We start from the raw sequence: 26,158 nt of genomic DNA on the forward strand, positions 1-26,158 counted from the left end.
TAAGTGCCCGTAAATCCTTGGATTATAAATTTACCGTCAATTAAGGGACAGTAAGTACAAAAAGCAATCGTGTTAATCGAACATAGGACCGTTTGTTGCGAACCCGCGACCGGCAAATGGACAAATCAGATTATTTCACCCACTATGAGTCTGTAGATAACAGCCTGTGATGGTACAAGTTATATGAAAATGGCGATAGATTGACTTTGGATCGATTCCGCTCAATTACAATAAAATATTATAAAACAGTCAGAAACATGAAATAATGACAAAATTGTTACAATAATATGATAGAGCGAGAAGAGTTTATGAAAGTCTCGAAGTGAGATAAATGGTCGGCCAACGAGCCTACAAATCGCCTGATAGAAACCTATTGATGCCACTGACGACCTTCACACCAGAGGAGTAAATAGTGCGTTTTCGGCTTTTAAGGATTAGGGTATTGCAAGAGAAAAATGTTATATTCTAAAACCCTTTTCACGTACGTAAAGAACACAGACTCATTCCAATAAACACCAGTTCAAGGTTAAACTTCACTTACCATACCTTTGCCGCTTCATCCAATGACTTAGCCTACAAATCTCAACGAGGCTATAAATTAAGAGATTCCTGCTAAGTCCCCATCAGTTTGCGCGCCCCGTGGCGTTACTCACTGACCTCCGGACGAAGACATCGAACCACTTGAGTGGAAATTATCTTACGAAGATTATCCTTATGGTGATATTTTTCCTCCATTTCCGATGCCTAACTGGACTATTCTTCAAGGCTTTTAGAGTATTTTTGTAGGTGGTTTATGGTCTTTGTTTTCCAAGTGAGGGGATAATTGTGTAGGTAGAAATGTGGATAGTTTTAGTAGAAAGATTTTGGTTTGAAGGAACATTTTAGTGACTAATGTCATAGACAGTAATAGATTAGATGATAATGCAATTTTGTATCACAGTCTTATACTGCTAAAATGGCTGTCTATTTGAAATCCTTTCCTCTATATTGCTATTTGTCTATATCGCAATATAATTTGTAGATGTTTTTTATTTGGGATATATAGATGAACAGTTAAATCATGTTTATGAATTGTCTTCTAATGAACCAGACCATCAAACAAACAACTGACCAAGTAAAATATCAGTACCAGGAAAACATAAAACGACATGACCATCAGCTACAAACTCGACCCCAATCAGAGACTATGCAATACATATTGCTAAGACCTGTCCGTTTAGAAATCACCGCAACCACGATCAATTTTACGGTCAGTACTGTCAGCGTGTACTAGGCTGGCATAAAACGTATAGCATCACAATGGGATGTCTTCATTGTCTGAAGGTACCGGCGGCTCGACGCGTTGCCAGCAGACGGGCTGGTGTAAGTTAGGAGAAGTAGTCTTTATTTTGTATTTTGATTAAAGGTAAAAATAGAAAATCTGTGTATGTATATGGTGCTTTTAAAAATTTTTGACGTCAGTACTGATCTTTTTATGATTAATTTAATGGTTTTAATGTATTAGTAACTCTTATTGTTAACGCGTTATAATATAACTAACGCTATTTATTAACAGGGGGCAACTTTATTTAATTCTGCTTTTATATGTATGATAGATTGAAAATTTTTTAAACCACGAGTATCGGTATGAATTTCGAAATTAAAAATCCAAAAATCGTTTGTGATATTATATTAAGCAAATACAACAACTTACCTTTGTTAAAGAAACTTATAACTTTATTGTAACTTTCGTGAGACATACTAAATTAATTATCATTACTATCAACGCGATCACACGCGACAATCGCCGCGTCGTGTGTCGCGGAATACTGTTCATGAATATGAGCCTGTAGCATGGCTTGAAACTAGTCGAGTTCCTCATCAATTACGAGAGTAAGCCGATAACATAATAATTAAGCTTATAACTGTTGACTTTAAAATATCTCGTATCATCTACCTTGGGCCAGACCCGAGTGCGTTGTCGGGGTCTAAATTGCAAATTTAATACAGCTATTTGCATCTGAAAAGACCTATGCAAAGTAGTTTTTGTGTACGGTGATTTGTACCGTTTATCTCGAACTCTTTATCTAAATTAGATGTGTGTTGCCAGCTAAATTCGCTTTTTAGTACTTTCTTTTGTCTATAAAACGGGGTACAGAGATTTTACGAGCTAGCAACTATTTGGCGTTTGCTTGTTACCGTTCAGTATCGTTCGAAGGAATTTTCGAACGTTCATTTGTTTAGAATTTACATTTAAATCGAATTTTCTTTTTTAATGGTGTTTGTTGATATTTATTTGAGTGTTTTGTGCTTTTAAGAGAATGTGAATCAAAATGCTTTGTAGTAAATAATATTTGTTTGTTTTTCTTGAAACTGCGACGTTAGTTTGACCTTTGGTTATACTATGACGGGTAATTGTAATGGCCTTTTAGAACAATGCCCTTCCGACACTAGACTAACTCTTAAATTATGCCAGGAAATCTATCTAAGTACTTGTTTTGCTGCTAAGTAAAACGGCCTAATGGGCCGGCTCGACCAGAGTGATACCACGGCCTTACAGAAAACCAAAGTGAAACAACGCATTGTGTTTCGTTGTGCGAGTGTGGTTAAATTTATGACCCTTAAATTCATAACTCCTAGAAGGCCAGCAAAGCACTTGTGACGCCTCTGGTGTCCATCAGGTGATCCGTCCGCTCGTTTACCGGTTTACACCATACAAAGTTACTTACTTCCTTTAACTTCTTTAAAATAACCATTCAACCGATAATGCAGTCACCATTTATAAAACCCAGTATATCAAGTTATACCATTAAGTATAGCTCATAAAACGGACAGGGGAAACAAACGCCATAATTAAGCGAAGCGTATAATGTATAATTACAATAAAACGCATCCATATAGGGCAGGATGTCCCTACATTAAAATAATAAAACTCTTTACAACTGATTAAACAACTTAATGACTTTATTTAACGAGAACGGAAGCCTCGGTGATTCGAAAATCTTTTTATGGTATTGATATGAAGGGGATCATTGGACGATCATTGGACGGTTGGCTTTTTAAATTGATTTTTTATTGTTTTGTTTTCTTTTTTTTTTAAAGTTGGTAGGTACTTTATTTTTGTGATGAGGTAATCGTCACATTAGCAGACTAACCGCCGCCCTCAGAGTCATTTAATGGTTACTTAACCCAGTCCAGTACCAAAGAATTGTTTGTGTCATCATTAAATGTCTCTGAGTACGGCGGTTTCTTTTTCTATATTTAACAACCGACTTTTGTAGTATTTTATGTGATTAACCATACGTAAATTGTCTTACTGCCGCACTCAGAGTTATTTAATGGTTACTTAACCTAGTCCGTAGCAATTGTTTTCAGAACAGAATCATTACTAATAAATAGTAAGTCATCGTTAAATGTCTCTGAGAACGGCAGATAGTTGTTTAAATCGTAAAAGAACTAAATCATGACATTATAATAATCTCAGAGACATGAAGAGAAACTATAATTCTAGTTTGTGCTGACACGGCACAAAAGAGAGAAATAAGCTACCTAAAATATACCTAGAATACATAGAACCTGTAACCATTCAGTTATGAACTTTAAAAATATAGCTATAAAACTATTTGTGCAGCTTGCACACGTCATTTTTCGACGCGCTGAGCCGAATCGGTTCCGCGCGACGCGTCAACGCCCCCTGGCGGTACTTTATTTGAACTTTTACTACACAAATGTTCGTACGTACATACTTACAATTATAGTGGCATTAGACTTCATGGGAGAGGAGTTTCTTATGTATTGGAGGCATATAAGGGACTGGTATAAGAATGAGTGAGTTTTATATATTGTATTGGATTATACAACGACACAGACACAAGATGGGAAAGACTGGCTCTTTAGTGATTCCAAACACGACTGATTAGTCTCGTGTTTGATTCCTGGATCGAAGAAAACATTTTTGACTGTTTCGTTAAAAAATATTGCAATGAACCTTATTAGAATTATGCCCAGATCTGATGATATAGGTTTATGCGTGTTAATAGATAAACTAATTTTAATAGCATTAAAATTATATCGATCCAACCTAAACTCCTAGTATTACGCCGACAAATCCCATACACCGTACATTTGCTCGTACAAAAGAAACTGACACACATCCATTTATATCTCTGTTTATATAAAAACGAAACGAAGATGTTTGTTTGTGCTGTCATAGAAGGTGCCTTTGAGAGATAAAAGCTTGTTCCTCTGTTCTGTAGGTAATGAGATAAGGCATGTTTAGAAATATCTTTATGGGAAGTCTTGGGATACTTTGTGCTATGTATAGTTAGGTTGGTGCTACTGGTTTTTGGCGGGTGATAACGTCAACGTTTTGAATTTGATTGGCATAATATACCTCTTATGACTTAATTTACACCACATATTTGTTATCAACTTGGCGGACAATATACGCATAATGAGCGAAATAGGTGCATTTTCTCTCTTTTAATTCATAACATTATTTATTTTGTTTGAAAATTTTATATTATTTATTTTCGGTTTTCGTTAAAATATTTAGTTGTACTATGCTTCTGTGGACTAGTAATACTTGTAGTTTCATTTAAGTCATATGAGTGATCTCCATTCTGTAATAAATGGTGCCAACACTGCATTCTATGCTTGAACACTACACGCTATGGTACTACCTAACACACTTCAAACATTTTCAACAAAACTCTCATCAATTACGAAATTAATCCCAAGACCACCAGTAGTCAGTAATCACACTTGCATCCACGTACCATCTCAATTACAAATTCGTTTTATAATAAAGCAATCCCCGTCCATTATAAATCTAATTCATTATTCATCTCGTCTTGCGACGTGATGTGACGTTATGACGTTTCGTTACTCCTATACTGAATTAAATATTAAATTCTAGTTTGACAGAAATATTTATAGCCTCAATACGGAACGTGCGATATAGTGATGGAAATAAGCTGAATGTAAGTGCTTTTACTAATGTATTTACTTGATTTGTTAGATAACAATTTTGGTTTACACAAAAAACTGGTACTAAGCTATATAGCTGTGCGAGGAAACAGCTCGAGTATGCGATGTATCAATAGTACGGAAACCATCCATAGCACGCATCTTTCCATATAAGAAACATAGCATCAGTTCTAAGCCATGTGTATCAATGAATATTATTGGTGGAATCCACAGCAACGTAGTATAGCACATTTTTGGTGAAAAGGCACCCTAACCCTCGTCCTTACGTCTTAAAGTCTTTTTAACACAAATATTAAGAAAACCTAACTAATTTTAAACAGACTTATTAATCGAATCATAAATAAAAAGCAGCTACCAACCAACTTAATTACAGAAAACTAAATAAGAAAAAAACAACACCTAAATCTTTTACGACGCATCATAAAACTTCACCTTGTTACCGAAACATCTTTCGCTGTTGAAAGTCCAAATATTTTTAATAATGTTCATAAATTCGTTGATAGTAGATTATATTATTTACAGTGGTGGTTGTGGACATTATACTGTAAAGGTGTAAAATTTATGATTAATAAAACAGTCATTATGTGGTGTTATCATCGCGGTAATAAAACTTAAAAGCTATTTCACGTTATAGTATGATATAGAGGGCGCGTCGTTAGTGTCCTGTACTGCTAGGTTGGGCCTGAGTCGTATTTTTTGTAAAGAGTTTTTTTTTCTAGTAGTGGCATGTGCTACTAGATTATATCATGCCATCTAATGATCGTAGAAATACTTGATAGATATAGGCAGTAGTTGCGTGAACGAAATCGTAGATAAAATATGTTTCTAATCTTTGTTTTCTTACCGTATATGTTTAGAATTTCATGATGCTAGACGAAATTGCGATCACAATCAATATACTTATTAAATTACTAACAATTAAAATTAAAAAAGGAAGGTCTACAGTCATCTAAATTCAACAACAAAGAAAACACTTGTCTCAATATACCAAATAACAATATTAACACCGTAACAATTGGACTAACAGGGTAAATGTCCCAGTAATCAGCCGCCACCGGGATTTAATCGTCAATTTTAGATAAGGACCTAATAATCACAAAAGTCCCATAAGCGGGTAGCTACCTTATGCCAACAGTAGGGTATCTACTTCCCGAATTAATTCAGTATAGCCGTGAACACGTTAATTGTAATATTGCGTGATTATAAAACACCCAATTCAAGTTGTTTACGTTTTTTTAAAGTAAAACATTAGGGGTCATTCGATGCTTTATTTAATGGCTACATTTGCATAAGGACGTTTATCACGGTGTGTCCCCTGGGTGAGAAGTAAACGACCTAGTTTTTATCAATTGCATTTTTGTGGGGTTCATGGGGCGTTTGATGTATGTAGCTTAATGTAATAGATTATAATGACTTATGTTTTAGTTCTGACTATGAGCTAAGCGTTGGGTGTAAGCTAATGCTAAGCTAACAAATACTTAACCTACAAATTAACTTCTGAAAACATACTTCCAATAAACAAACACAAACCACACATACATTGACATTTAGCAAGCAGCCATTCGTATCCACATGAGTCACTTACAACAACAGAAGTAACAAAACGTTCCTTTAACGAAACCGTATAAATAAATCAATGAATACATCAAACGTATTTGTCAGCGGTGAGAAAAAGCGACAAGTTAATAAAGAATAATGTTCCGTGATATCAACAGGCAACTGAATGCCCGCATCACGATGAGAACGCGATCAATTTTCGATGGCCCAATTACCTTTCGTGGGACACAAGGGTCGGCCGACTATTGGGCTTTTTACCTCATTTTTTATTGTGAATTTTAAATGCATGTTCTTTTCGTAATATTTATTTTTAATTGTTTCGGTTTTTCTGCAGATAGTGTCCGAGGATATTGCGGGTGACCGCGTGACCTCAAACAAAAAAATTGCTATAAACTTACTTTCGGAATGTATTCCACATGTTGTATGTAATTTTTCATCGATAAAATATAATAAGTATGGAAAGGATAACATCGATTGTATCTACTGTTTTCGAGGGCGAAAATCATTAAATAACTTCTCCCGCCTTGGACGAGGCAAGAGGGAGTGTCAGACTCTTACTGTTTAAAAACCAAACCGTTCCTACTCCTGCTTTTCGAGCTAGAGCCCCGGTAAACCCGCTAGGTAGTCCGCAGCTCCGAATAATATATCTACTAGAAAAGTTTTGCTGTATGTGCTTTTTATCCGTGTGTCCAACACACTCTCGTTACAGAAACCTATAGATAGAGATAATAATTAGAAGCGACCAAAATGGCTTCCTGATACAACAAATTACAAGTAACTGAGTTTCTACGTTATCGCATGTTATTAAGTGATCAGATAGACTTAGGAAACTTTGAGAAACGGAAAATTTTGGTACGTATATGAAAATGAACTGGGAAATTACTTTGGAAGACATGACAAGTGAGTAAGAAAGGATAGACAAATATAAAATAGGCAATTAAAAGGAAAACGTTAAAGATAAACTTCGAACACATAAAGTATATCATATTATGTCTAGTAGTTTGGGCGCGGTGGCTGGGCTACTGGTTGTGTATCCGTGCATCGTGTAGCGTGTTCGATTCCCGCACGGAGCAACTCTTTGTATAATCCACACATTGTTGTTTCGGGTCTGGGTGTCATGTGCATGTGAACTTGTATGTTTGTAAACGCACTTACGACACAACAAATTCATAGTGTGGGGCAACGTTTTTAAAAGAATAAAAAATTAAACTGTTAAGAATGCTAAAAAAATAAAAGATATTGTTATAATCATTGACCGTCTATCGTCATAGATTTTCCTCTCCTCTTATACGTAAATAAGGAGAATTTTACTTAAGGGAAATTATCAGTATAATGAAATACCTATTACATAAAAGAAGCAAGAAATAAAGTGGTTTTTTATTGAAGTCCCCAAGCGGCCCACGTTTCTACTTCACTCAAATTGATCTATATATAAAAATGTATTAATGTATGCCTGTCCATGTAGCTATCTTTATGTTTGTTTTGGTACTTTGATATTCTTTTGGGAGTACCTGATGAATGGACCTTTTAAATTAAACGTGACAGGGAAAATTACTGGTTTATAGATTGGTAATTATTAGCTTTTTTGAAGTGAATTCTGATATTTAAGTAATGTTCAAATAATATTTGATTACTTTAAAATGCTATTTTAGGGAATGAACTTTTAAATTCAGACATTGTAATAAACTACAATACTAATAAAATAAAATAATATTATGATTGTAACAAATAGGTCATCAGGTATAATTATCAGAAATAATGTTTTTTTACACATCAGTCGACAATGAAGTCGACAAACACGTTTTGTTAACATTTCCAATCAACAAAATGAGATTTTCTACAAAATTTGCTTACGATGGGAAGCCAAAGGAGCGAATAATAAAATATGAAAAGAGGAGCAACCCCGCGGCGTCCCTAGTACGCCACTATTGTATTCAGAGGGCAATCCCTGAGGAGACCATTACGAAATTAAAAAACATAGTTCTTGCCCCATCATTCCTTGGATCACGGTCTCGTTAGTTTTGACTCAAATTTGACATTTGACATCTTTACTCGTAAAGTTAGAAGTAACAAAATATAGAAAACTGTTCTATTTTTAAATCCGACCGGTAAAGTTTAGGACTAGGTATCAATATCATACATTTTTAATGATCTTAATAAACACGGAGGAATTGTAGATCAGTTTGTGAATTTGGGCGTAACAGAGAATGGAGAAATGTGGTTCGAATCTAACTTTGATACGGAATTGTTAATGAAGTATTTGAATAATGTAATCAGTGTAAAGGTTAACACTTTACACCTACTTGCTAATGTTTGCAATGACATTCCATTTGAAGATGAATCCGAGATTGATCTTTAATCAAATGTCACAAGATTTAGAATAGATTATTTATTATTTATTAATAAAGGTTCACCAACAGCTTCTGTATAAAAAATATTAAGTGTAGTAAATACATATTTGTTTTGGACTTATACAGTCGCCAATTATAGGTTAACCAGCATTTAATATAGATGGAATAGATTTAATTCAAAAATCATAATGTGACTGTATAAGAAGTAAAACACTCGGATGTGTTGCATTGGCATGAAATGACACCAATGAAACTCTTAAACTAAAAGAATAAACATTTTTGGCAATAAGCATAATTATTGTAATGTCTTCATCATAATATCTTTATGCTGGCCATATTACAAAGTGTTTAGTTAACTGTCTACGGAGTCATGATCCTCAGTAAAGGAAAAACGACGGTCAGGACTAAAACAAAGTATTCGAACTACATCAAGACAAAGCATAAATAGAAATCACCATAAACGAAGATCAAATTAACAGCAATAAATCTAACAAAGAAATACTTCAACCACATACAGGAAATCTACTCTTCTTCTAACTCGCAACTAAATCATTGTAAGTTCGGGATCTAAACGCTCAATGAGTAGATAACAATAAATATACTAAAGGTGCACTTCCGACGTCGTAAGCAGAATGCAACATTAACAATTCCAACACTTTGGTAGGCAATAAATTAAGCAGCGCCACACAGACCGCTGGTAATCTCAAAATGGCGGCCAACTTAATACTTCTGCTTTTTTGTCTGTGAGTTATGAGAGATCGCGGTGGTTTGTTAGGAGATGCCAATGTTAATATAGAAGATTTTTAAGAAGTAGGTGTAAGTGGTATAGTAGAAATGCATGCGAAAAGTTGGTCTATAACTAAAGCAAATGAGGACTTAGCAATTTGTCCAATATCCAAGAATCATTATAAATTATGATAGTAATTTGAAACTAAAATCAGGATACAAATGAATGACAACAAAATTAATTATTTCCTTTAACATTTATAATAATAATTTATGGCATGATGATAAAAATAAAGCTATAATTAAAACTGACAATTATCTTCTTCAGTCATTTGACAAGAAAGGTGCATCTTCCTAATAAAGATTCAAAAACGTTCAATGACATTTTACATTTTTCCGCTATCCTTTCCCACCTTGCGCTAGTGCCCCAGCGTTGAATGTTTCCCTTGACTTCCTGCGTGCCACTTCCTGACACGTCACAGGCCTTGTGTGCCATGTGACGTTGTGACGTCACACGCCAGTTTTCAACCGAACAGAGAGCGGTACACAGCCGAAATGAATCATGTATGGAAATCTGTACTTCCTGGTGATCTCGGGATTTTGGTGCGTTTTTTATTTTTTGTATGTAGAAGAGGGATTTAATCTGAAGTTGAGAATGTATTAGGGTGATTAGTATAGATGAGTGTTTGAGATATTATCGGTTGTTGGTTTAGTAAAATTATTTGGGAGTGTTAATAACATATGTATAGACATTATAGAATGTACATAGGCGTAACATTTCCCGTCCAGATGTCATAAAAACATAATTATTTATGTTATTTTTATATTAAGTTTGTGAATGTGATGTGTGTGTGTAAGGCGAGTCTTTAGACTTTACCATACTTATTTAACCAAAACCATTCATTCATAAGGACCATATTTTTTTATCGCAAGAACTTTAAGAGCTGAAATTTCAAAACGATATATTTAAAGTGTAAGAAAGTTGCAAAAGAAAATTCAACCCCAAAAGGCGCGTTCAAATATCAACTGTTTCCCTTCAAGACGAGGGAGGGAACGTCACAGCACAGAAGGGACTGGTCTTTACTTGAAAAATTGACATTTAATAGGCGGACGGCTATTTCGCAAATGGAGGTAAGCAGAAGGGTGATGATTTACCATCGTGGAACTCAATGCTTGGTCAAATGGAACCAGGGGAGACGTGGGACGATTTGAAGCAATCTTTTTTTAAATGTTTCAACGGATTTTTTAAGCGGTTTATTTTTTTGTGGAGCGAAATGTTTATCGTTTGGAATGGTTTTAATTATTTTGTGGACTAAGATTATTGTGATAAGATGACAGGGACATTAAGAAAGGAGTCAGACCATAAAAATAAATAGCAAAATATTGTGGTGTAATCAAAGCTTCAATTAAACCTTAATTCACGTAAACGCTATCACGACGTTAAACATCCACGTAAACAATAAGTGATGCTCATAGTACCAAATGAAAAAAGAAAAACGATAAATCGAAACACCAATTTAAACCATTTAGCTAATAAACAAGAAACAAAAGTCATATAAAATTAATCTATCTCCAAGTTTGAGGTAATGAATGCCGTGACAAAGGTCTAATACAAGGATCTCTTCCCTCGTTGAGACACACGCAGCTTGACAGGGTTAATTATTAAACAGAATTGATGCGTCCCACAGGTACGCGTGTGAGGAGGTCTTTATTTTGGCTCGAACATTTACACGGTAACTCAGTGGGAGGGAACCTTATAGAGTGTTTGATAATTGAGCGAAAACATACGCTTGGTCTCTGAAGGGAAATAGGAGTACTTATAGGTATAAAAATGTATTGTTTGTTTATTTTTAGATAAGCACTTCCACCAAAAATTAGTTAAATATTAATCAATATAACTAACAGTAAAAATTAGTCTGGTTTTCAAAAGAACAGGTGCGTCAGTACCCTTTGTTTTGTTCTTGAGATTAAATAAGTAATCGATTCTGCAATATTTTTCATCATATACTCATATTAAACTTTTACTCTACATTTTAAAAAGGCAATGTAACAATTGTCTATTCTATAAACAACGAAAGTATTCAGTGTTTACATCACAAACCAAACTATCTTAATTAAACGTCAAACGCCTATTACAAAGTAACGCACCTTTTATCTAAATGTACACATAAATATCAATTCCGATAGTAAATCGCTCACAATGATTAAAGCAAACAATGTCGCCCCCTAAAAAGACATATCTTTTTTTTAAATTACTTAGTAAGAGACGAATTCCGGGAACGATAAGAAAACGTCGTACTGTGACAGCGGTGTGGCGCAAGGGACGATCTTGGGACCGTTGTTCTTTGTTACATTTTTAGATCATAATTTTAGAGTATGGTAAATCAATGAGGTTAATTTTTATAATTATAATGGTGGTGTTTGTATATTACTAAGTTCTAGACGCAAAGCTATCGTATCGTGATCCGAAAAGGTGTAGGTAGTAGATACAGATAAGCCCATTGAAAAATATCCTTATCGTTTATGGAAAAACTAAACCATCTTCGAATCATACCTTTCACATTAAACTGAAATAAATTACAGAGTCAAGAGATACTGAAAATTTCGAAACGGCTAAACTCAATAACACTAAACTTCAGCATACCCACAAAAATAGATGATTGCAACACTACTTTGTAAATAAGCTTCTCATTTTTATGTTCTCTTCTAACTTGTGCCAGCCGTACACATCGACGCGTCACCTGGCGGCGGCGGCCAGAATAATTTATTACATTTCTTAAAAGCCATTACCGAGTGACATCGTCAATGCCCCTTCGCCCCTCAACCCCTCTTGCAATTAGCATGAATTTTATACTGGTTGCTGGCATTCCACTGACATCTGCCTAATGATTTGTGACAGTTATAGACAGTTCAGGGGTCACAGAAGTTTGATGATAAGGAGAGCATCATTATTCTGTTCTCGTTGTGATGTTGGTGAATGGACAGTAGCGATGTTTAGTGATTTCATTCAGAGAATGGATCTTCATACATTGTTAGAATTGACGCCAAGATATAAGATCTTGGCCTTGTATCATGATCATCATTAAGCATATCGTCATTATCATCACCAGTCTGCTCTAGTCTACTACTGGACATAGGCCTTAAACATATGTTTAACTTATAATTCGAATCAAATTTTCAAAATATCTGATTAAGACTCAACAAAATCTAAAAAGCCATACAAAATCAAGTCCATACTCCTCGTATATCAAACGTCACATCACATCCACACTAAAGCAACACTCTTTCAAATACACTCTAAAAATACAAGTGACTATTACTAAAATTTACGACGAGTACATAGCGATCCTTTAAATTCAAGGAAAAAACCTTTTTCAGGGCGCCCCTGAATTTATGAGCGTTTCTAAGGAGCATATAACCAAGTTAAGTGTGATTTCTTAAACTATTCTCGTGTTGAAAAATGTACCGTGGCAATTTACGACGATAGATTTTCGGCTGGTCCATACTACCTCTATTATCGTTTATTTTCTAAGTGTTTGATCTTTTGGAAGTGCATTATAGTTTTAAATGCTTAATGTTTTGGTTCTTACTTTGTTAAGTTTATTATAGTGTTTTATTTAGCCTGCACCAGCCATGTCTAATTTCATTCTAAGGTTTTTATACTGACTAAAGTGAAATCATCCACAAAGAAAAATATTAGTGACTGAGGCAAAAACCATACCAATAAAATCCTTAGTAGTAGAAAAACAAAGTACATAAATATCCAATAATTTATAGAAAAGATAATATTATACTAAATTGAAATATACAATAATGAAGAAAGAAGGAAATCTACCCAACGTTTATTGCAAATCGATGTTAACCAGACCGAATTAATTGCGAGCCGAGCGATCAAATCGATTGTGAGATTAACAAATCACTCGATGCCGGCAAATTAACATGTTACCTTCGAGTAGCGAGAGCCGCTGTGATGGGGAAAAGAGATAAATGGAATCGATGTTTATATTCCAACGTGGGAGTAATCAAGTAAAGAAAGTGATTGGTTATATCAGGTTGAGGGATTTATCAGTATCAGAAAAATAGTGAGAAAGTTTTTGAAAGTTGCAGTTGCAAATTAACAGTGAATCGATATAAAAAAGGTAAGATACTCAAATAAATATCTCATATATTTATTGTAGACTGATAACGTAACTCCGGGGCCAATAGACCCATTTAAAATTAGGCAGAGAAATGACATGTCCATTACCCAAGACCATACGTAACGTTGCCTCCCTAAACGCCCATATCAAAGTACCCATCGCACAATACTCGGCAGTACAATGAGAACCCACGATCCTTTGGGCCGTAGGTGATTTAAAACAATGCCATTCACGACCGGATTAAAGTTCACAATGCTCATAAAGGAATGGCTCCAGTACTTTGCGACTGACGTATGTATGACGATGAAGGGGAACTACACGAATCTGCAGATGATGAAGAAATTAACAAAGAAATTAACACTCTAATTGATTGTAATAAAGACGACTTTTGTTCTGGAACACTGCATGGTAAAGTTGTCCAGGTGGAGGCAGTTTAATTGTTTTTTTTTCTTCCTAATGAGGCACAAGTGGTCGACAATGGCTGTCATTGTGTCATTGACTTTGGAACACTATTTTTTGTTTTCCCGTTAATTTGTCTCTTATTAATTTCCGTGTGTGGAGCGGATGCGTTCAAAGAATACAATTGGCGTTGCATATGGATTGTGTTGGTAAAAATGAGGTTTATTTTTGTTGCTTCGTACATTGTTCTGGATATAAAGAATGAATCGTAAGAGGGAAACGAATTATTATAGATATGGCACATGTAGCAAAGTGAAGTAGGTAGAACTTCAAAATTTTAATTGCAAACTCGATTACTTTCAAACTTTGGTTTCTCAAACCTTTTCTTCTTTGTCAAACTAGACGAGATCTACGGAGTGACTAAGCTATTAAACAATATCGATTGCTTCAGGTACCAGTACATTAACAAGCAAATCACGGAGCAGACCGGCGACTGTAGTCCTGACCGTTGCAGGCTCGTTAGCGCACTGCAAACAAATTTGATTACCTAACGAGACCAAGTTAGACGTGTCCTAACATTTGTGCAAAGACTGACTGATGTTTAAATAGATTTCAGTCTTATTGATGAAGTTTAAGGTGCAGTTTTGAATGGATGTGACGAGAATGATGAATGAGATGTCGTCGAAGTTTGGTGCTTAGGAAACAATGATGGTATAAGTTTTTGATAGGTCTTGCGTTTGACAGAAATGTTCTTGAAAGGTGGTCTGATTAGCTAGAGTAATGATAGTACAAGGAATCTTGCAAGTTTACTTTTAAGAGAAACTATTAAATTAGACTCATCTAACAGTATCTAAACAAAAATAAAATAATTCTGTCATGCCGGTTTCGGCTACCGCAACTACTGGCGTCTATTATCATGTGACTGAGCCCATTGCTGGTGCGGTGGCTGGGCAACCGGCGGCAGCCGCGCAACGTGTAGCGGGTTCGATTACCGCACGTAGCAATACTTTGTGTGATCCACAAATTGTTGCTTCGGGTCTGGGTATGATGTGTATGTGAACTTGTTTATTTGTAAAACCCACCTTTGTTTATAAATATTAATCCACAGTGTGGGACAACGTTTAGTAGCAATGTAAATAAATAATTATAAATAATTGCCGCTGGTATTATATTGCCATTTACAATGATTGACTGTTTTATAGTATTACATCCTAATATTAAAATTTGCTTTTAGTTAGGTACGTAAATCTATCTACACGTGGCCAGACACAAACTCCCAACACTTCAAAACTTCACAATCGATATGATTCGGTACACCTGACACAGCGCAATTAAGAGACATTGTCCTGTATATCTTTATTTGTCTGGCAACCCCAGCTTTTTACTCACGCTGGCAACTCAGCACTCATTAACAGTATGGAACCCGGTATTTTTATGTCCGAGTTTGTTCGGAAATGCTGATATTACGAGTTTATCTAGCAAAATCCAACAAAAAAAAAAAGATTACAAAATGTTTAAATTTTATTTTTAATACTTTGTTGCACATTACAATATTCTCCTGTGTCGTGGCTGTCGTGGTCCTCACACTCAGACCCGAAACAACAATTTGTGGAATAAACAAAAAGTTGCTCCGTGCGGGAATCGAACCCGCTACACGTTACACGGCAGCCAGTTGCCTAGCCACCGCACCAACCGTGCAGTCAAATTCATTTTTTACACCTTTTTTAATAGTCTTGTAACATGTATGGACTAAAAGACACGTACCTAGACCGTTAAAACACTTTGATTAAAATGTGAAAAATTAAAAAGTTTGAATTTAGAACAGTTTGTAATGGCTATGGGCGTTGAGTGGATTGTGCAGAACAGGATCTTACTGGTAAGTTAGTTTAATTCAAATTCATTATTGTTTTCCTTAATGTGATTATATAGTTCTTAAATAAATTGTAGATAACAATTATGGATCTTGTCGGGCACGCAAATTAAAATATAATGACTAATGATTTTGTTGTTAATTAGGTAATATACTTATGTTTATAATCATATAAAAATACACATCTGTATTCCAAACATTAACACTATAGATACTATTTAAAATTATTATAATATTTATGTATGTATTTATATTTTTTTTATTACACATGTTATCAATATCAATTACACAAATAATCTGCACCACCAAAAAAAAAAACGCAATCTTATTGCAAAATTTTCGGGCTCCTGCCATCTTGTTTTCAATCTGTCGAACCACAGTTTAAATATTCCCGCGACACGATGTACAACACACATTGTTTGTAAACGGTTTTTTATTAATATTCCGTTTTTTTGTCTATGCTTCTAACATTAGTTTACGTATTCTTATAATTTAGAATTAATTTTAACTAACTACAATCTAATAAGAATTAGGTAATAATCTTGTTTTTATAATCACACAAACAAATACGTATCTTTATTTAGTTTAATTCGCATAGCCGACGTCATTCTCCATACTTGTGTGCGGAACGCAAACTATGCGGGCTAAGCTATGTGTGCGGGTTGAAATATGCGAGACTCAGTCGAGTAACCGATGCGCTGCTACACGCACACAGTTATCACGCACACATAGATAACACCTATAACTCGATATAACGGTATGCGAGCTAAGCTAAGCCCCTCCCGCGGTCCCCGCACACCCCTCATGCATCCTTCGCCAGTATAGTTCAGTGTTCTCTAACCTCCGCACGTCCGTTTTGTAGCGAATATGGAGCAGTTTATTGACATTGTTAAACGCTTTCCTATATTATGGAACACACATTTAAAGGAATATCACAACTTAGTTCAAAAGGATGTTATATGGGAAAGCATCGTGGAGGAATTAAATAATCCCGACATACCTGACGGTGAGTTTACTTATTATTTATATGAAATTATTTACAAAAGTACTTTCTGATACGAATCGCTTCTCTTATTGCTTGTAACTTGTATGTAGTGTATTGGACATGTCTTAAAGTTTGCTGTTTTTCAAAACTAACAGTATAACTGTCGCACTCAGAGACATTTAATGATTACTTAAACTATTCCTTATTAACGATTTTGTATTGAAATTACTAAGGGCTGGGTTAAGTAATCATTAAACGACTGAGTACGGCGGTTAGTGTTACTAGTTGCTGTTCTTGAAGACGTTTACTAAGTTCAGATGGCAAGCGCTATGTGCACGTCTAGATAACGCACTTATACGGCTACAACTACATACATTTACGCGCGCGTTGGCATGCGTACGTATGGCTTGAATAAGTCGGATGGAAAGCGTTGATCGCGCGTATCGATAACACAGATTCTTTGCTTGTTAAATATCTGTCATTATACATCTTTTACAATCGAAGAAACTGTATTATCAGCTATTCTGTAATTGTATAGTCAGCAGTAGCTAAAAACTTGAAACACTTAAATATTTAATACTAAGTTTGACTTGGTGTTTGTTACAGTAAAAACTGCGAAGAATGAGTGGAAAAAATTACGCGATAGCCATCGAGAGTCCCTTAAAAGGATAAAAGCAGCGACAAATAATTGGAAATACGCTGAATATCTCAAATTTCTTGTGCCTTACATAAAAAACCGTAAGAGAACTGGTAACGCATCAATTAACAATCAAAATACTTGGGCCAATACAGCAAAACAAAGCCAAAATACTTGGGCCAATACATCAACACAAAGCCAAAATACTTTGCCCGGTACATCAACAAGCGTATGTCAAAGTATTTTGCCTGATGCATCAACTGATACTCACATTGATGACGACGATGGAAGCGCTTCCGAACCACCAAGGATGAAAAAAAGAAAAGTAGCCGATGTCTCATCATTACGCGTCTTACTGCATGAAGATAATAACGATTTTCGAAGTGAGCAAAGAGAAAGAAGAAAGACTGGGAAGACTGAGGTCCCAAAAGAAACAGAGGCACACAGGCACCCGTTAAATTTATTTTTTGATAGTATGTGTGAGTCTACCAAGAAGCTTCCTGATTGGGTGCAGAGAGATGTGAAAAAGAAGCTATTTCAAATTGTCAATGAGGCAGAGGAAAATTATGAACGTTATTTGTCTGGCCACACTTATCAGTATGAGTACTCGTCATCGTCTAGCTTTTCGTCGCCAGCTCAAAACGATAGCATCTAGATAATATTCTGTAATACTTATAAGTTATAACCCTTTTGTAATATAAATAAAAAAAGTATAGTACCTAAACATTTTTTGTTTTATATAAGATTCTTATTATATTTAGATGTTTATCATCGAATGTTATTTTGGATAATGCTCTGAAATCTTATTTATCATCGTACTAATATTTAATATTTAATATAAGTACAAAAGTTCGCGAGTGTGTGTTTGTGTGTATGTTTGTTACTCAATTTGCAACAGAAGTAGGTAATGATCTGGAATGACACAGGCTACTTTTTATCCCACGGGAACACGGGCGAAACCGCTGGCAGAAGCTAGTATTATCAAAATTAATGTTTTAGACTAGGTCAGATAGAGATATTGACTGATTCCTTTTAAAAATCATTAACTGCTGAAAGAAAACTGTTGAAGGCAAATCCTCCGCTAAGCATGGAGGTTAATGTGTTAATCATGTAACGGAGAACGTTAGGTACTAATTAGGCATGTTCCTCGTTTTCAATAACTTAAAAAAATAATGCTGCAACACATAATATTTATGTATAATGTAAAACATTGTGGTATACTAAACACTTACAACAAAAAAATATTCACATTAAAACATTACACAGCAATTGATGTAACCACCAACAAAGACAATTTTAGAACGACACATTTAGCGAACGAAAGTGGCAACACAGGCCTCATTACACGCCTTACAACGGTCCCATTTCAAAACAAAACGCCACCGAAATTCCACATCGAAAATTACGTTTACAAAAACAATTTCGCGAACATTCGTTGAACTTTGTACGGGCGTGTGACAACGAGGGACGAACGCCGCCGACGAACATGAAAACTCGATAAATTTTAAAGTGCTCATACCCTTACGCCCGCAGCCATTCGTCCAAAATCCGCGACCGAAACACACGAAAATTTCGCCATTCGCCATTCGGCAACTTCATTAATATTGCCGTATCGCTTTATTGTTTTCCGATTTTTCGTATTGAATTTGTATTGCGATGGAAATTTTGAGCCTGTAGCCAAATAGCATGCATTATTCCGATGCAAGTCTGATTATGGATGTCGTATTTAAATACTTGTGCTGTCAATCGGAATGTTCCGAGTGCACAGACAATATAACAGGTATTTTTATTTTTGGCATGAATTTACGTAAAGCACTTTGGAGAGAATGATACGGGTGAACAAGCTTCAAAATATCAGAATATCTCTATTATTCTTATATAGCTAGTAAACGAACAGACGGATCACCTGATGGTAAGCAATCGCCATCCCCATGGACGCCTGAAACGCCAGAGGTGTTACAAGTACGTTGCCGCTAGGAATTTAAAGGTTGTTGGGGAATCGGGGATTGGGAAGTAATTGGGCCTCCGGTAACCTCACTCACACAACGCAAGAGTTAGTTCACGTCGGTTTTCTGTATCAGCACCATATGGGAGTAATTTATACTTGTCAAAAACATAGGCATAATTAACAATACCTATTTAAACAACCAAACCTTGATCACTATCACTAACCCACCCAATTAGGTACCCAACATTTTTATAAAAGAAAAATCACATTTTCTCCTAATCTAAGATCTTGATAGGTACATTATAAGCCTCTCAGGCGTAAAAAATTAGCCAAACAAACACAGCATGTTGCCCAATTAAAGTTTCAAATACACAATAATATGTACTTATTACGTGTAACAAGGTTGTAAGCTTATTTGGTACGACAAAAAAGTTGGTACCATGTCAAAGTACAATTTAAAGGGTATGCGAAAACAAAAACGGTACGCTTTATGTTATACCTCGGGCGTTGGTTACAAGATGTTTAAGATTTCTAGCGGATAGTGCGAAGCGACGTTTATCAATGTGTAAGTAGAATTTGTGCTTTATTTTTCTAAAAAGTAAATAATATCATTAGAACTGTGCCGAAATATCGGAAACTCCCAAAAACTAATAACATGGTAAATATCCCGTTTTTAGTTCTAATGATATTATTGGTGACCATGTCAGTCTAAAAACATAAGTAAATAATAGGTACTAAAAAGTGTGCGTCGTTGGTTGCAAACACAATTGCTGAGCATGAGATTGGATTCTTAGGTTCGACAAAGATGTTCGAAAATTAAAAATTCTAAGTGGGTAATAAATAGCACCGTGTCTGAAATGAAATTGTGCCCGGTAGGTGTATATACACACAAACACATACATACACACTCTCTCTCTCTCTGTCTCTATTACATGAGGCTCACAACATAAGTGTGTGTACATAAAATAATAAATAACTGATAAAAAGTAATTTTGACAAAAAGTAAAATGTTTCACGCGACCAAATTCGTCTCAAATAGATACACCCCTAACTAAGTTACTGATGTTCCTTCGTCCCTAAACCTTTAAAGGGACTTAACCCTCTGAACCTTCGTTACAAACTGTTTATTTCATTTGTTTTTACACCTTTTTTACAAGCAAACAGTTTTTGTTTTTACGATTACGACACGACTTGGTAAATTACGCTGCATAGTATGCGCTTGTGGATAATCATGGCGTCTACTTTTTATACATATTTTACTGTTTTGTAGAAGTTGTATAAAGTTTGTGTTTTATGAGGTTATGTGTTATGATCGTAATGTGACACGACGATTTTAGTACATACACAAAAAAAGTCTTTGTAAACAGTATGTACCTATGATATAAAAAAAATATATTATAACACACCTTTTGCATAAAAGTAGACTTTTCAACCAACAACATTCTAAATTTGAAATAAAAAAAAAATACAAAGTCGAATATATTTTATCTAATATTTACAATAGCTAAAATTAATGTTATACACATTTTGCTTTTCAAACATCAACATTCTAAATTTGAAATTTAAAAAAATACAAATCAAATATTATCTATTATGTAGGTATCTAATAATATTTACAATATTATTTTCAAAAAAAGAAATTAATAAATTCTATCTAAGTACAAGTCACTCGACTCTAGTCATAAAAATTCCATCTTTAAAATGAATGTCGTAAAATTCAAATTACAATGGTGACCGAAATTTTTAATGGCATTTTATTCACTTTTTCCGTCTGTTTTGAATTAAGAAGTAATAATTTATTGTTCGTTTCGAACAGTGCAATGTTTTTATGAAGATTAATTTGATAATCGAGTTCATGAAGTGTTCTTTTTTTAATGTTTTTTCTTCTTATTCTTGAAGTTTTTTGCTTAATTCGTGCTTTATATATTATTTATTTGTCAAGACTTTGATTGCTACTGAAATCCTAAATCGAATAAAGCAATAACTACCTGGAATCAAACGGAAACCTGCGCCGAGACTTACTCGAAAGAATTTTCTTAGTCAACTCTACCAATATACACCTCTAAAACTTAAAAGCAATATTATCAAAGAATAAAAAATAACTCATCACCGCAATAAATAAAGTGGTCAAAACAATACAAGTTCATCTGGTGTCCGCTAGATGGCAGCACGGGCCGGCGACACTTTTCATACTTTAATTAAAACTTGAGATTCATTGTGCTAGATTTAATTTCATTGCGCGCCAACTTGGTACAGATGACGGGTGGCGCGCCCTAACGGTGAACTTTATAATTAATAACAATAAGGACGAGATAATGTTTTATTGTTTTGTTTGTAAGGCGTTATTATGTAAATAATTAGGTGGAGCGAAATAAATAATTCGGTAATTAATTCTCGTTTGACAATGACGGGTTGAAGTTTTCGGAATTAATTTTCGGTTATTATTGGTTTTGTTCTATTTCTCAGTGGGTCGATATTTATTTTGGGTAGCTATTGTACTATACATAAGGTTTAATTTTCTGTACCTACACATAAGCAAGACTATTTAGTAATTTAGAACACGTTCCTATCTACTGCCCCGAAGTATGATAGGCAAACGTGATAATGTTTCAATAATAAGTAAACTCTAGCTTCTGCCAGGGGCTTAGTCTGCGGTCCCATGAAAAAAAAGTAGCCGATGTGTTTATCCATGACCGTAATCTAATCCTGTTTTGCATTTATAAAATTAGTAGGATGAGATTAGATAGTAAGATAACGTTGTTATTTTTATTAGAAAGTAATATTTGTTTTTGATAAACGTTTTATTACTTAGTATTTTAGATTGCAAAGTATTTTCTAATTCCAGCTAATATTAAATTTTGGCATATAAATTCCATTACAAAATTACTAAACTATTTTCATAATCTACTATGATTAATTAAATTCTTTTGATATTAAAATTATGAACGAAAATAATATTCGGACAAAAATTGTAAAAAAATAAGATAAAAAATAAAAAATCCAGTGTGACTTTACACCATAGATCATAAAATAAAACAGATACGCAATTTTGTTTAGTTGTGTCTGCCTACGAGCAAGCAAAGGTAGGAAAGTAACGGAAGCAAAAATTGCGGGCATTTGTCAAAGTCCCCTCTGCGGAAATGGTGCATAAATAAAAGTCCGGTTAAAAAAAAACTAGCGATGACCCCTACTAACGTGATTGTTATCTCGCGTGAGGTGTGTGCACCTGTCATGGTATGGTTGCGAATTTCGATTCAATTTTGATGGACTGCAGTTGGTGCGGTGGCTGAGCAATCGGCGGCCGTGGAACGTGTCGCGGGCTCGATTCCCGCACGGTACAATTCTTTTTGTGTTCCACAGATTGTTGTTCCGGGTCTGGTTGCCATGTGATGATGTGTGTGAAATTGTATGTTTGCATTACACACCCACGTGGGGAAAAGTTGAATAAAATGCATGTCAAATAAATTGATAAGTAACTCAATTTTGTGTATAAATGCAGCCATCAACACTGTAAACACATTATTCACCCTAAACCTTACATAAATTCTAAACCTATCCACTTTAAAACTCGCAACACCAATAAAAAAGCAACTACCACCGACGTTAAGCAAAAAACAAAAACATATACAGTTCCAACATTTGAACTACGTCCCCGAACTTGCATAAAACAAAATGCAACTGTCAACAAATGTCACTTTTTTGTAGTAGTGACAACACGTCTCGACATCGCGTGACTTTTACTCGACAATCGAAGGACCGGTGGTAGGGGCAATGATCTATCGCACATTTTTACGAAATAAGCCATAAAATTGGACGTTCCGTAGTTATGTAGTTATATTGTCTGTTTCAGAACATTTTTTGAAGATTAATGCTTTGTAATACGTATCAGTTTTGAACGTTTTAGGTTTGCTTACTTTGGAAGTTATTGCCGTAGGTAACTTTTGCTTTTTTGTTTTAATCTTATTTTGCTTTGGTGTGTGAATAATTTGAAATAGTAGGTATTAAACACTAATATTTAACTCAATAAACATATCAACGTTAATTTATTTTACAAAACTCGTCTAGATTTTACCAAATACTACTCTGAAAGTACACTTTAGACTCAAACGCATCCCCAAAAATAAAGTAAAAATAACAAAAAAGCGATACAAAAACTCAACTGCACTTGAGTGCAACATTATTAAAATACCGCAGTATAACCGTACAAATGAAGCGGTGGTCCAGTTGATTGATTTATGGCACGGGCCCGCGACGGACACGACACGTGTTCGGTAGCGACACGCGCGTGCCCGTTTAATTAATTTAGCTGTTGATACTGCCCGGATACTGGACAGATATTGTCAGAAGCTTTAGTTTGTTATTTGGTGATAGGGGGTTTTATCTATGGGTAGTGTCGCTATTTAAACATTGCGTATTTGTTTTTTATATTCAATTTTAATAGGAATCTGTTGGAAACCTGTTTTATCTTAATTTATTTTTCTTTAGTTTTGTTTTAAGTTATAGTAAATTGTACATATTTTTTTAATAGTTGAAAACCTTGAATTTGATTTTTAGTGAAAAATTGTATTCAAGTTAATTTAAACTTCCTTATATGCTGAAATACTGTCAGTAAATTGCTGGATAAACATTACGTTGGTTATTGTATGAGGAGAATCATTCTTTTGAACTGTCTTAATCATGAAATATGTAAGAATATAGAAAAGAATAGATAATAGAAAATAAGCTTAGATCTGCTTCTTAAGAGTATAACAATGATGAAAAATACATAAAACTTTTCATCATTTTTCTGTTCATTAACCGACTTAAAAAAGGTGAAGGATTCTCAATTCGACCACTTAAACAATTTTCCATTTAAGCGTCTTTATAATGTAACCCTTCTGTCTATACTTACTCTGTGGTAAGTTTCGAGTGCCGTCGGTCACCGAAGCTACATTGACACGTGGTTTTTTGTAGCAATTAAACGAAGGAGGTTTTATTGTCCTGAAAAACTGTTGCGATCCTGGCCGATTGTAAAATGTATTAATTTCTTCTTTTATTTATTTTAACGAAAGAACGGTAGAATTAATCGAGGACTTTTAATAATTGTTTGTATAAAAACTGACAATGAGTTTGCATGAAATATTATTAATTCGTATTCAGCTATGGATGATTGACTATCATGTATAAAGATGATAATGCATTTAATGTCAAATGATATTTGTTTGGTAGAAATGTTTAGTCTAAATTACGCAACGTCACGCCTTTTACCTCTGAAGGGATAGGCAGAGGTGCACATTACGCCACGTAATGCGTTTAACAATGTACACCTACTTTTCACCATTTGTGTTATAAGTTTCATTTAATAGGGCGTGAGCCATACATTGGGCCCAATACCAGACTCCGTGCTACTACTGAGGAATTTTTGAAAAACCGAAAAGAGCCCAGCAATGCTTTGCCAGATTGGGTAATCGAACCCAAGACATCTTGCCCGGCAGGCTTACATGTGACCACTTGTAAACGAGGCAATATTTAGTCTAAATTACACCAAACATAATTAAATGCACTTAAAAACAAAACCGACATCACTATAATATCTCCAAAACAAACTATTTTTGTTTTGCTACGTCACTTCAAAATCATTCGCAAAAAAGGACGAAACGTAACGTAAATAACAGTTATTCTAATAACAGTTATAACGATAACGCTTGCAACCGTTTATCTTTAATATCAGACATCACAACTGCAGTTTATGAGTCTAATAACAATAATACAACATTGGGATCAGCAATAACGGTTATCGTTTACGTTACTCCTTGTATTAATGTTGCACTTTACTCAAAATTGGTAGTCTAGACGCGGTTGTAACTAATTATTTGGTAGTCAACGAGTTATTTGAAACTGTTATTCATGGTAAACGGTTGGTGATTTGTTTTATATTTTTGGTGATAAATGTTAATTTGCTTATTAGCTTAGGTAGGTTGGTAAATTGCTGGTGTTATGTTATTTCTTAGCCTGTACAGAACTATTGTTTTTATAGTTAGTCTATTACACTATGACTATGACTATCCCAGTCATATTCTTTTGACGTTTGACGCACAACTAGCATAAGTGTGAGGGAGAGATCTTAATACTTAGTACTAATTTGTTTTACGTTTAACGAAACCTGATTGGTTGACTTATTCACACTGGCCAATCAATGCGTTCTCGTTTCGTTTTCGTTCAATGTAAAACAAACTCGTACTAAGGGTGCTGATAACAATGACTTATGACGTTCGAGTTCGCACGTTTGTAATGGTCCAACTGTACAGTTGCAGAACATTACAAATGTATAGTTCCTAACATCTATAATGAGTATGAACGTTGCCGTTGCTTTCAGAGAAAACAATATCAAACACTACTTTTCTAAGACATCTCTAATTAAAAACCTTTCAAACAACTCCATACACAATCAAGATCTTTTAAACTAATTAAAAAACTCAACACTTGGACAATAAACCACATCTTTTAGAACAGAAAACATCCTCTCCATCCATTCTTTACCGATAAATATCGCAATACACTACAGCTCACAATTTATACCGCATCTGAAGCCGCAGCGC

At 34.7% G+C, this 26,158-nt stretch overlaps 2 protein-coding genes across 2 annotated transcripts in view; one reads left to right on the forward strand and one right to left on the reverse strand.

The window, feature by feature from the left end:
• The window catches only part of LOC118265226 (kinesin-like protein CG14535), a 331,078-nt gene that overhangs the window by 127,083 nt on the left and 177,837 nt on the right, over nucleotides 1–26,158 (reverse strand). The window lies entirely within an intron of this gene.
• Nucleotides 16,805–18,331, forward strand: LOC118265227 (uncharacterized). The gene is made up of 2 exons (XM_035578028.2): nucleotides 16,805–17,016; nucleotides 17,602–18,331. The coding sequence occupies exons 1-2, from the start codon at nucleotides 16,878–16,880 to the stop codon at nucleotides 18,285–18,287; spliced, it is 825 nt and encodes a 274-aa protein (XP_035433921.2). The 5' UTR covers nucleotides 16,805–16,877; the 3' UTR covers nucleotides 18,288–18,331.

This window comes from Spodoptera frugiperda, chromosome 28 (assembly GCF_023101765.2).
Source record: "Spodoptera frugiperda isolate SF20-4 chromosome 28, AGI-APGP_CSIRO_Sfru_2.0, whole genome shotgun sequence".
Classification (NCBI taxonomy): domain Eukaryota; kingdom Metazoa; phylum Arthropoda; class Insecta; order Lepidoptera; family Noctuidae; genus Spodoptera; species Spodoptera frugiperda.

What these genes read in the sequence shown, in the direction of transcription:
- LOC118265227 (XM_035578028.2), top strand. Translation starts at nt 16,878, where the DNA reads ATGGAGCAGTTTATTGACATTGTTAAACGCTTTCCTATATTATGGAAC. An exon ending in TAATCCCGACATACCTGACG is followed by an intron (nt 17,017 to 17,601) that starts GTGAGTTTACTT and finishes TGTTTGTTACAG; the next exon opens with TAAAAACTGCGAAGAATGAG.